The sequence below is a fragment of the Gymnodraco acuticeps genome, unplaced genomic scaffold (assembly GCF_902827175.1).
Source record: "Gymnodraco acuticeps unplaced genomic scaffold, fGymAcu1.1, whole genome shotgun sequence".
Classification (NCBI taxonomy): Eukaryota; Metazoa; Chordata; class Actinopteri; order Perciformes; family Bathydraconidae; genus Gymnodraco; species Gymnodraco acuticeps.
Genome location: NW_022992312.1, coordinates 42,129 through 54,365, shown reverse-complemented (window position 1 = coordinate 54,365; position 12,237 = coordinate 42,129). Strand labels below are relative to the sequence as shown.

At 43.2% G+C, this 12,237-nt stretch overlaps 1 protein-coding gene across 1 annotated transcript; it reads left to right on the top strand.

Annotated features, from left to right (window-relative positions):
* The first annotated feature begins 3,834 nt into the window (after positions 1 to 3,834).
* Positions 3,835 to 11,324, top strand: LOC117541156 (GTPase IMAP family member 9-like). The gene is made up of 3 exons (XM_034208281.1): positions 3,835 to 3,971; positions 8,062 to 8,163; positions 10,009 to 11,324. Exons 1-3 carry the CDS (start codon positions 3,944 to 3,946, stop codon positions 10,971 to 10,973), a joined length of 1,095 nt encoding a protein of 364 aa, XP_034064172.1. The 5' UTR covers positions 3,835 to 3,943; the 3' UTR covers positions 10,974 to 11,324.
* The last annotated feature ends 913 nt before the right edge of the window (positions 11,325 to 12,237 follow it).

Sequence of the window (12,237 nt, the reverse complement as noted above, 5' to 3'; positions counted from 1 at the left end):
GGGGGGGTCCGAAAACCAGTCAGTATCTGGTGTGACCACCATTTGCCTCACGCAGTGCAACACATCTCCTTCGCATAGAGTTGATCAGGTTGTTGATTGTGGCCTGTGGAATGTTGGTCCACTCCTCTTCAATGGCTGTGCCAAGTTGCTGGATATTGGCAGGAACTGGAACACGCTGTCGTATACGCCGATCCAGAGCATCCCAAACATGCTCAATGGGTGACATGTCCGGTGAGTATGCTGGCCATGCAAGAACTGGGATGTTTTCAGCCTCCAGGAATTGTGTACAGATCCTTGCAACATGGGGCAGCATTATCATGCTGCAACATGAGGTGATGGTCGTGGATGAATGGCACAACAATGGTCCTCAGGATCTCGTCACGGTATCTCTGTGCATTCACAATGCCATCAATAAAATGCACCTGTGTTCGTCGTCCATAACATACGCCTGCCCATACCATAACCCCACCACCACCATGGGCCACTCGATTCACAACATTGACATCAGAAAACCGCTCATCCACACGACACCACACACGCTGTCCAGACCCTCCAGAAAAACGCGGGCTAAAATCCTTGATTATGCGATCAAACATGCGGGGTTTTATGTGATTTTATGCGTGAAATGTGCAAGACACTTCACCCCAAATTGCTCCTGTGGGGATTGCCCACAGTATTGAGTATGTAAGTCGCTTTGGATAAAAGCGTCTAACAAGTGACATGTAATGTAAATGTAATGAAATTGCGAAATATGCGGAAAGTTGCGAAATATGCGGAAAAAATAAATATTGGGCTGTCTTATTTATTTATTTATTCTCTCTCACACACAACCTGCCACTAACGTTAAACCCCTTTCCTATTCAATTAAACACATTCAATGTTTATTTATTGTAAAATAAATTGGGCTATTTTAATCACACTCTCTCTCTCTCTCACACACACACACACTTCTCCGCCTCATTCTATTTTCATTTACTCGTTCGTTATCTGACCAGCTTCAATCTTGTAGGCTACTCACCTCGTTTCTTGTAGCCCTCGAAAGGGTTTTGGAGGTCGATGCCTCGGTGAACGTGAGTTGTTTGGCTTTCTTGTCCGCAGCAGCAGAAAGCCTTTTCGAATGTTTGAATGAATTAAAGTGGGTCGTCACCGTCGATGTTCTCTTATGCTCCAACACAGTTGCAAGGGGTGCAGAATAGTTTCCCCCCACTTTCGTGCGAGACATCGGGGAACTGCTTTGCCCGGTCTTTAGCAGAAATGTTCGTCGGTAAATGAGATGGATTAGATTTTTTCATCTTGGTGTTTTCTCTCTCGTGTGCTCCACTCTACGGTGTTGTGATGCGCGAGCTGATGACGTCGCGTCATCATCATCATCATCACTTCACGTCAAGACGAGTTAACTTTTTTTTCCTCTCAACTTTGTTTGGAAAAATGCGGGGATTATGCGCCCTTTTGATAAATATGTGGCCTTTTAAAGATCTGCGCCATTTTGCTGATTATGCGGTAAATTCTGCGATCGCAGAATCGCGTTTTTCTGGAGGGTCTAGCTGTCTGCCATCTTGCCTGAACAGTGAAAACCGGGATTCATCCGTGAAGAGAACACCTCTCCAACGTGCCAGACGCCATCGAATGTGAGCATTTGCCCACTCAAGTCAGTTACCACGACGAACCGGAGTCAGGTGGAGACCCCGATGAGGACGACGAGCATGCAGACGAGCTGTCCGAGTAGCAGCTGTCCGAGTGGCTGATCTCAGACGATCTTGGAGGTGAACATGCTGGATGTGGAGGTCCTGGGCTGGTGTGGTTACACGTGGTCTGCGGTTGTGAGGCCGGTTGGATGTACTGCCAAATTCTCTGAAACGCCTTTGGAGACGGCTTATGGTAGAGAAATGAACATTCAATTCACGGGCAACAGCTCTGGTGGACATTCCTGCTGTCAGCATGCCAATTGCACGCTCCCTCAAAACTTGCGACATCTGTGGCATTGTGCTGTTTGATAAAACTGAACATTTCAGAATGGCCTTTTATTGTGGCCAGCCTAAGGCACACCGGTGCAATAATCATGCTGTCTAATCAGCATCTGGATATGCCACACCTGTGAGGTGGGATGGATTATCTCGGCAAAGGAGAAGTGCTCACTATCACAGATTTTTTCAGATTTGTAAACAATATTTGAGAGAAATGGTTATTTTGTGTAAATAGAAAATGTTTTAGATCTTTGAGTTCATCTCATGAAAAATGGGAGCAAAAACAAAAGTGTTGCATTTATATTTTTGTTCAGTGTAATAGTGATTAAGCTGACCATGTTCCTTTATTTACCGCCATTTCTCTTCCCTCTAGGCTTTCACGTTCATGTGATATGAATCTATTCAACCTCTTATTCAGGGTCTCAAATGATTGACACCCTTACATTTGTCATTTGACTTTATTTTCCTTTCACTTTTAGATAACTGCCATCAGTAAACCCTGCTCCCCCCTCCCTTCAGCATTTACAAGAAATGCACCTTGTTCTTCTAAAGTTCACAAAAACCTGCAGACTGTGGTTAGCACTTTGAACTGTAGCGTGCAGTCTCTGTTCATTACAGGATGTGGCAGTTAAGCTCAGATGCTGTGAAGCAGAGAAAGGTCAACTTTGATTTAAATCCTTGAAATACAGCACCCTCATGTGGCTGACAAACAGTGGTTCAAGAAGAAAGGGAAATAATACTGTAAGGCTTACATTTATCATTTTTATTCAAGAAAATATTCCAGTAGCGTTATCAGCTAAATGTACTAGAAGAACCAAAAACGCCCATTAGGTGACATAATGACCCTGTTGCCCCTTTCACACCAACGCGGTTCCCGTTCGAGGAACGTGCATTTATATTTTTGTTCAGTGTATGATGTATGCTGAATCAGCCTGTCAATGTTTCTTTTGAAAACACTTTGACAAAGTTCAGGCTGCTGTAACAGTGTGGATCAGTCCCACACAACAGCTGCTGAAGGAGTCAAACTCTAAATTGTCAGATAAAAGTAGCATCTAAAATCACATTCTTCTGGACTGTGTGTCAGTGTCTGAAAATAAATCCTGTTTGTGCATTGAAACTTTCCAACGCATTGAACTTTCAGAAATTGTTTATTTTGTTCAGCCTTCTTCTCAGATATCAAATACAATGATGAGGGGCTCAGGATTGTGATGGAGGGGAAGACTGAAGCTGGGAAGAGCTCCGCAGGGAACTATCATGCTATATTTTAATAATATATTGTAGGGCCATACATACGTATATTCATACGTTTTTTTTTCAAAATACCAAACAGATCATGCATTTTAGCCATGCTTTATTTCGCTCTATTTGCTCTCCTCCACCATGTCTTTGCATGAGCTGCAGCTGACCACGCCCTCCTGCAAAGGAGGGCTCATGTTGCTTTTAATAATATGAAGCCAGATTTGATTAAATCACTATTATGCAAAAATGCTGAAGCTAACTGTCCATGTTTCTTTTAAAACACTTTGAGAGCTGCAGACTGCTGAAGGTGCATTCAAACTGTAAATAAAATGTAGCTCTACATGTCCATGTGACTTGGGTAAGATACTTAATAAATTGGTATGGCCAACGTGTGTGAGTGTGTGTGGATGTTAGTCTCCCTGAGCACCTTGCATGGCAGACTCTGCCTCTATGAATGTGTATGAATGGGTGAATCTTGATATGTAAAGAGCATTGAGGGCTTATATCTAAAATATGTAAATCTGAACACATGAGGCTGTATTTCCCCTTCTTCTGTTTATTAAGGGAAGGATTTTATACGTTTTAATCTAATAATCATCCCACTGTAGCTGAACTTCAGACTGTGATGTCAGCAGTGTGTGGGTGTGGTTTGCTTCATGAAGTCTCTGTTTAAGGAAGTGTTGTTGCAGACTAACTTCACTTCCTCAGCTCAGCAGCAGACCAGCTCTTCCTAACTAACTATGGTCAGCAAATTTGCCCTGCTGAATGGTAAGTTGATAAACTGTATTCATGCTGTTGATTGTAACATTTTCATTTAAATATATATTTATCGTTACACATAGGCTACATCATGTCATAGTCCAACTCTGCCATAGAGGGAAACGCTTACAAGCCAAACCTGTTGATTTTAAATCTGCAGTATATGAACTCCTTTGTGATTGGAGAGGGTAAGTATTTTTATTTTACAGACCAGCGCTGTTTTTATCGGCGAGGGGTGGATCTTTCAGAATATTAAAAAACAAAAAAATCCCTTGTTAACTTCACCTGAGAAGGTTCTGCTGACTGCGGTCAAGCCAGCCTCCACTTCGGAAAACACAGTAAAGCCAACATCCGCGTTGTTTTGCCGTTCACGAATATCCTATGCATTATGGTAGCAGCCTGGAAAAACTGCCTTCAAAATAAAAGTGCTTACTCGGTCAATAACAATTATACCAAACATATTAAAAATATATACTATATAGGCCTAATGTGATCAATAATAATGTAAGACGAACTACGTATAACTACGACATTATATCTGAGTGAATGTAAAACTTAAAGAGTTTCAAGATAAAAGACCTTTGAAGTCTCATATATGAGCTATCATCCCTCTGTTTTAGATCAGAATAAAACAAAAACCCTCCAGTATCAAATACTTATTTCACTTCAGGGTGATAGCAGGATACCCCATCTAGTCACTCAGAGAAAATCAGGACAATCTGAAGTAGAGTTTCAAAATAAAAGACCTTTATTTTATTATTTATTTACCTTACTTTGAGCTCCATACCCCCTATAAAGCTTTATAACCAAATCAGCACTTTTGAAACAGGAAGTGAAATAGAGGGATATGAGGCTAGAATTGGTGATCTGTTTGGGTATTTGGAGCAAAACACTTCATAGACATGTTTTTTATATATTTGTATATAGCTGAGACCTATGCTTTGCCTAAAAATAGCATGATAGGTGACCTTTAACAACAAAAAAGAGCACAAACCACTTTCTTCATACAATATAAATAATTGTTCTATTCATCCATTTACTTTTACGTACAGGCCTACCATTTCGGCCCAATCCCAAACCACTCCCTCGACCCTACCCCTCCGTGATGGAGTGAACTCTAGAGGCTTCTCAATACTAAAATGTCCCCTCTTCGACTCCTCGGTCCTCGGTCCTCCGGTAGTGACCCGGAAATGAATTTCAGCGCGCCATTTTGAAGGACGTCTCATTTCTCTAAATGCACACCGAGGACCGAGGATCGAGCGTCGAGGAGGCTCTCTGGAGGAGCTATAACCGAGGATACACTGATGGTTCCTCCACGGCTCCTCCACGGATGCATTTCCGGGAACGGTGGAGGCGTGACGCACGGCCGGACTTATCTCAGCCAATGACAGCTCTGCATGCATCCCCTGGATATTATTTTAGAAACTGCTTTCATCGCGTCGCGATGTTTCCAGAGAGAACAGCTGTGAGGTCCGTGCAGAAAGCAGAGCAGTGTACAATATCACTCAGTATAACAGGCCTACATTACTCTCTTTATTTGCTGTAGTACAAAGAGTCGATATTTTTCTAAGACCATTTAGTGCTTCACATAATAAAATACACAACGGCTGTAGCCTGATTATGCTTTAGGAGCTGTAAGTGTGTGTTGTAGGCAGTGTGTATGTGTGTGTGTGGTACAGTATGTAGGTGTGTGTTGTACAGTGCGTAGATGCGGCGGACAGACGGGTCTCAGTTGGTTTGGTGTCCTCTGCTTACTTTTAATTTAATTTCAAATCTTTATTTATCCAGATAAATCCAATTGAGATTATTGATCTCTTTTTCAAGGGAGACCTGCTCAAGTAGTTCCACATGAAACATAACAACATAAATAGAACAACAAAAGGACATCATACAGCATCGTTTACATAATTATCCACATAAACATGTACCAACAGCTTCTGATTGAGTAGCATCCAACCGAGCTTTAAAAACATTTAGTGGCACCAGATTGCTCAGTTTCCATTTAATTTGCAGACTGTTCCAAGACAGAGGAGCTGCGCATCTAAAAGCTGTCTCCCTAAGACAGTCCTAGCAGTTGGCTCATTTAATAAAACCACAGCATGCGATCTCAGGCAGTAGCCACTTACAATTCTCCGTGAGATCAGGGAGCAGATGTAAGATGGAAGTTTCCCTAACATGGCTTTGTATGTTAGGGAAACTTCCATCTTATATCTGCTCCCTGATCTCACGGAAAATTGTAAGTGGCTTATTATTATTACAAGTTAATACTTGTAAATACAACTTTTGGCCCGTAATTTCAATTCCCCATTTCAGCGACAGAGAGAGGGGGGGATATATCCAGTCTCTGATTGTGTTACGTTATTATGAGAGTGCTCTCATACTTTAAATTGTATATATTTATATACATATATTTGTGTGTCCGTATCTGTAGCCTGTTAGTGTCTCATTATACCGCACTCTCAATGAATTCAAAGTAAATATGTGGGGGAACAATGTTCAGCTGATCTAACAGAGATACAGCGCTATGACAAAACACTCGACAGCTGATGCAGCTGTTGCCACGTAATAATGAACGGACGTCGCTTTAATATGACCGCTCAGAGGAGAGGAGTTCTCATTTCTTTAAACGTCTGCTGCTTCCCCTCCTCTCTCCTCGGTTCCCCTCCTCGGTCCTCCGCTCGCATCTCCTGTGGGCGGGACTAAGTATCGAGGAGGGGAACCGAAGAGGGGAGTCGAGGAGTAGAAATTTGAGTATTGAGAAGCCTCTTCTGTCTGTAGCCACACTCGCAGCTCAACGAGGCTCCCTCCTGTCAGATGGAGGGAGTAAATACAGCAGCAAGCTTTGGGACGGCCTCCCCTCTCTCCGGCAGAAACAGGAAGTGCCGTAACTGTTTGTAACAACGGTTTCAAATCAGCTTCTCTTAGACAAAAAGTTTAAATGAATAACTCAAATAAAACTCCAAACATCTTTCATTGTGTTTCAAAGCTATTTTAGTTTTAAACCTGATGTTTATAAGCTTCTTTTGCAACGGTCTGTAAATATACACAACTTTATAATAAAATGCACACATTTACCTTTTTCTAGACTAAACACAGGTTTGATCCTAAGTTAAAACATATGAGGTCATCATGAGGTTGTTAACATTGCAGTTTATCAGTGGATGTTTGCCGGAACTACTTGTTAACAGCGTGTTTCCTGACGGACACACACAGCGTGACTCCGGTCAGGTAGAGACGGTCTCAAGTCAGCACCGCTACAGACTCGCTGTTTGAGGGCTTGATAGCCCACTCCCCCTCCACACCGCTCCACACTCGTTGCTTTGGAACAGCCCTTAATATGGCGGACCCTCCGCATGAACGCGCAAATAGAGGGGTAAGGTCAGGGTGTAGGGGGCGGTTTGGGAATGGGCCTTCATGTTGAGGGTGTCGGGGAGTTTGTCTGTCAGAATTAAACTTATTAGGGTTAGTAAGCTTGTAATAGGCTAGGTTATTAGTTTGCGGTGTGTTAAACAGGCAACACAATGCTGCTGCTCTGGCTATGATAACTGTGTGCATTTATGAGTATTAGCACAATGCGTAAACAGGTACAAACTCCTTCAAAAGTCTGTTGTTTAAAGCTTCACTTCACACCCCGGAGAAAAGCCCTCATCATGTCCTTTATTAAAAGCGGTCTTATCAATATCGGCTCTGAGCGCATTAAAAGCCTGTTTTATTGCTCCATTCACGTGATCTGCAGTTATTCATTTCGAAATGCAAGTGTCAGCGAGGAATTTGAATGAAAAAAAATACTCGTGAGGATTCCTCTTCATCCTCCCCCTGCCTCGGCCAACTGAATTGGTTATCAGATTTTCTTAAATAAAAACTTGCTTTTTGTGTAAAAATGTACGGCATTTGCTCCACAACTGTTTCAATCGAAGGCTGTCTGCCGAGTTCCTATGCCCCTTTCCAGCTACCCTCCTATATTTCATGGTCATTCCCCCGCTGAATCCTTCCTAGCTGAATTATGTTGACAGCATTATCAGGGACATCTGGAATCCGACCGTGTGTCTGTCATGATCATGTTTTTTGTGTTTCACGTGTTTTGTTTGCTTTTAAAAAGTGTTCCTGCGACTTTGGCTGCTTGGGAGTGCGGTCGTCTTTCAACCAGGATGTTGTGGGTTAGATCCCAGCCCGTGCCGTCAACATGTCGACGATTCCTCGGGTAAGATATTGAAGCCTGAGTTGCTCCTGATTGCCAATCCAATGGTGTGTGTGTGTGTGTGTGTGTGTGTGTGTGTGTGTGTGTGTGTGTGAGTGAGTGAGTGAGTGAGTGAGTGAGTGAGTGAGTGAGTGAGTGAGTGAGTGAGTGAGTGAGTGAGTGAGTGAGTGAGTGTGTGTGTGTGTGTGTGTGTGTGTGTGTGTGTGTGTGTGTGTGTGTGTGTGTGTGTGTGTGTGTGTGTGTGTGTGTGGCGCTAGCGGGTACTTTTTCAGTTTTTCTGGCTCGGCAAAATCGAGGTTCTTTCCGGGCCAACAACCGGGCTGAGTATGCTAAACTAGTGAGAGAATCTCTGGCAACTACAACAAGATGAACATATTTCACCGTGATTTAATTGTAATACACGTTTCAAAATGATGCCGAAGTAACAACATACTGATACCGGTTAGTAAAAACCATGAATTAATGCTTTAACAAGTCTGCAGACAGACGGCAGGCGAAACACCTTTTAAAATGCGTGTTTTCTGAATGGAGATTGGCTAAGCTAACGTTGTATATGCTCCGACCGTCCACACTCACAACAACGGCCTACAGACATAAATAAACCAGCGACTGTATTCGCCATGACACAGGCAGTCTGTGGTTTGTACTTGTTTAACTTTTGTCTAGTTTCTGAACAGATATGAGGAGCCTAGGGAAGCTTATGGCGCATTTCCACTGCAGGGCCTCGCTCGGCTTAGTACGGTAGAGTTAGGCCTTGGTAGGCCAGGCTCACTTTATGCTGTGTTTCCATTACAGTTTAGTAGCTGGGGCAGTAACTATAGTAACGCAGTGTAGGCGGAGCCGTGACGTCATCTTCAATGAGAACCACAGAAAACCAACATCAGCCGTTAGCTGTTAGCCCTCAGAGCTCACAGCAAGTAGTGCTGCTCTGAATGAATGAGGTGTGAATGGGTGAATGACTCGCAGTGTGTAAAGAAGACCTGATAAAGAGATTTATAAGTACAGTCCATTTACCCCCGTGTGTGATGTCTGTTTTCACTTCCTGTCTTTTCCCGCCTGTTTGTCTGATATATGTCTTCCCTTATGTTCGCTTTCTATACGTCGTTGTTACGTTCCCTTGTAGAGCTAGGGGTACCAAGGGAAGTAGCGACACACAAGATAGCCGGACGAGAGAAAAAGGAGAGGAAACTGAATGCTGAAGGAGTTTAAGTGAGGTTTTAATTAGTTAATAAGTAAGGCGGCTCACCAGCCCAATTACAAAACAAACTTACAGTAAACAACACACAACTATGCTGGGTCTCACACAGAGACATGCTGCACACATGCAGCCAGATGAGAAGGAGATAGAAAGCAGCAACCTTACTCCTGTCCTATATGGAGGCCCTGATTGAGGATTGGGAGCACCCGGGGAGAGGCTGCACCTGGGGACAATCAAGGCTGCACCTGGGGACAATCAAGGCTGCACCTGGGGAGTCAGAGGGAGAGAGAGAAAAACACCCACACAACCACACAAACACTACGGCACGTAACAGTCGTCTATGATCCCCTCTGGTTCCTGATGTCTGGTTTTATGTTCCTTGTGTGATTCCCTGCCAATGCTCCAGCACAAGTTGGGTTTCCTTCTGATTTAATGTGTTGTGATTTTAGATTATATTGTTTGGTTTGATGTAAATGTGTTAATGTACAAAGAGAGGGGATATCAGATGTTAGAGGGTCTGACAGGCACTCCTTGTGGTTTATTTGTATAACCATAAAAGGTTCTATTTGGAACCTCAAAGGTCTTTTGTGGAATTGCAAAGAACAAAAACGTATGAACACAGCAACAAATAGTTTTTTTCTGTTTTTCAGTCTGTCCGTCTCAACATTCTACAAACTGCCACAACACATACTCGGGCGATACATACTACCACAATGATAAGGCTGTCCGGATTGTGATCGTTGGGAAAACTGGATCTGGGAAGAGCACCACAGGAAACACCATTCTGGGAAAAGAGCACTTTAAATCAAAGTTTTCTTCTAAATCTCTGACTAAAGACTGTGCTAAGGCCTTTGGGGAAGTGGATGGACAAAAGGTTGCTGTCATTGACACTCCAGGTCTGTTTGACACCAGCACTGATGAAGAGAAGACCAGAAAATATATTGTTCAGAGCATTGTTTTTGCTGCTCCTGGACCTCATGTCTTCTTGGTCGTCATCAGACTGGGTAGATTCACAGATGAAGAAAAGCAGTCAGTGCAGAAGATTCAGGAAATCTTTGGAAAGGAAGCAGACAGATACAGCATGGTTCTCTTTACTCACGGTGACCTGCTCGAAGACCAAACTATCGAAGAGTTCGTGAAGGAAAGCGAAGATCTGCAGGAACTTGTGGACAGATGTAACGGCCAGTACCACGTCTTCAATAATAAGGTGAAGGATCGTTCTCAGGTCAAAGAGCTGCTCGACAAGATCAGTTATATAACAGAGAAGAACGGAGGAAGCCATTACACCAATGAAATGTTCCAGGAGGCAGAGAGGGCCATAGAAGAGGAAAAAGGGAGAATTCTTAAAGAGAGAAAAGAGGAAATACGCAAACAGCAGGAGGACCAGGAGAAGAAAATATCAGAAAAGTATGAGCAACAACTCCGGGAAGCAAAGGCAGAAGGGGAGAAGTTCAACAGGATTATAGCAACTCAGGAAAAAGAAAAGCAGGGGGCAAGGAAACAACTGGAAGAGATGCAGGAAAGAATCGCTAGAAACGAAGCTGAGAGAAGCACTTCAATTTTCGAACAGTTTTTTGAATTTATTGTGAAAGTGGTGAAACAAGTGTTTTCTTAAATAAACATTTGGTTCGGTTTTCATGGTTTACAATCTCGTAAAAGTGCAGAATAATATGTACACATGCACATTTGCCATCATGTCATGAACATAAACTAAGAGCAAAAAATCCAAAGAGCTAGCTGGACTCTCTACATGCATTTTATATTGGTGGCTTTTAAAAGAACAGGTGGCCTTTCTTGTAAATGCTGATGAGAGGGTGAACTGGGTTTGCTGTTTATAGTTCTCTAATGGCGCATTTCCACTGCAGCGGGTAGCCCCGTTTAAGCGTCCTTAACCGTCCTCAAGCGGCCAGGCCAGTTTTTGGTGGCCTTTCCATATAGCCTAGTACCGGCTAGCGGGTACTTTTTCCCTCTTTTTCCGGCCCCATAAAATCGTGGTTCTATCAGACCAGGGCCAGGGCTGAACTAGTGTCGTCAACACTGTCGACTGCTGATTGGTCAGAGAGAATCGTCACAAGATCGCGCGTGAGTTCATCCCTAGCGTCGCATATATATCTAGAAGCAAGCTTGCAGCATTTTTATAAACAGCATTTTGTAAACGGAGGAGCTACAAAAATGGCTACGTCTAATAAGAAAAGCACACCGTGGTCGACCGAGGTGGTGACGACGTTCCTTCATCTCATTGGGGATGATAAAATCCAGCAGGAGCTCGACGGAACAACTCGAAATGTGAAGCCGATCGCCCCGCCTACACTGCGTTGCTACCCCAGGTCCTAAACTGTAATAGAAATGCGCCACGGCCTCGGACGGCCAGCGAGGCAGCCCGAGGCCTGAGCGAGGACGCTTAGGGACGCTTAAACGGGGCTACCCCGTTGCAGTGGAAATGCGCCATAAATGAACACTGAACATGCAGGTGGACTGGATATTTAAGCTGTGCTAAAAACAGAACAATAAAGGGCGTGAATCAACAAGTTCCAACGATCATTGAAGAGCTGAGAAAAAACACGACAAGTAAAAGATTGGAAAGTGAAATGCAGAATAAATGCAACGGCTACATTTTGATGCTACTTTATGTAGGTGTGTCTATCCGAAAATAATAATGTTCTTGTGTGTTATGTGTAGGCTGTGTAGATCTGTTGTAGGTTACATTAAAACCATTTTGAATAAAGCCACATATCAACTTGTAGAGAAGTTCTTTGTGTTTGCTATGTTTAACTTTGTCATCCTGATTGTCCATACTGTCATTTGCATTGTTGGTCTTTCTGTAAACACATCAACGTTTACAAACATTTATTTCACCATTTAAGGTTTTTTGGGCAGTT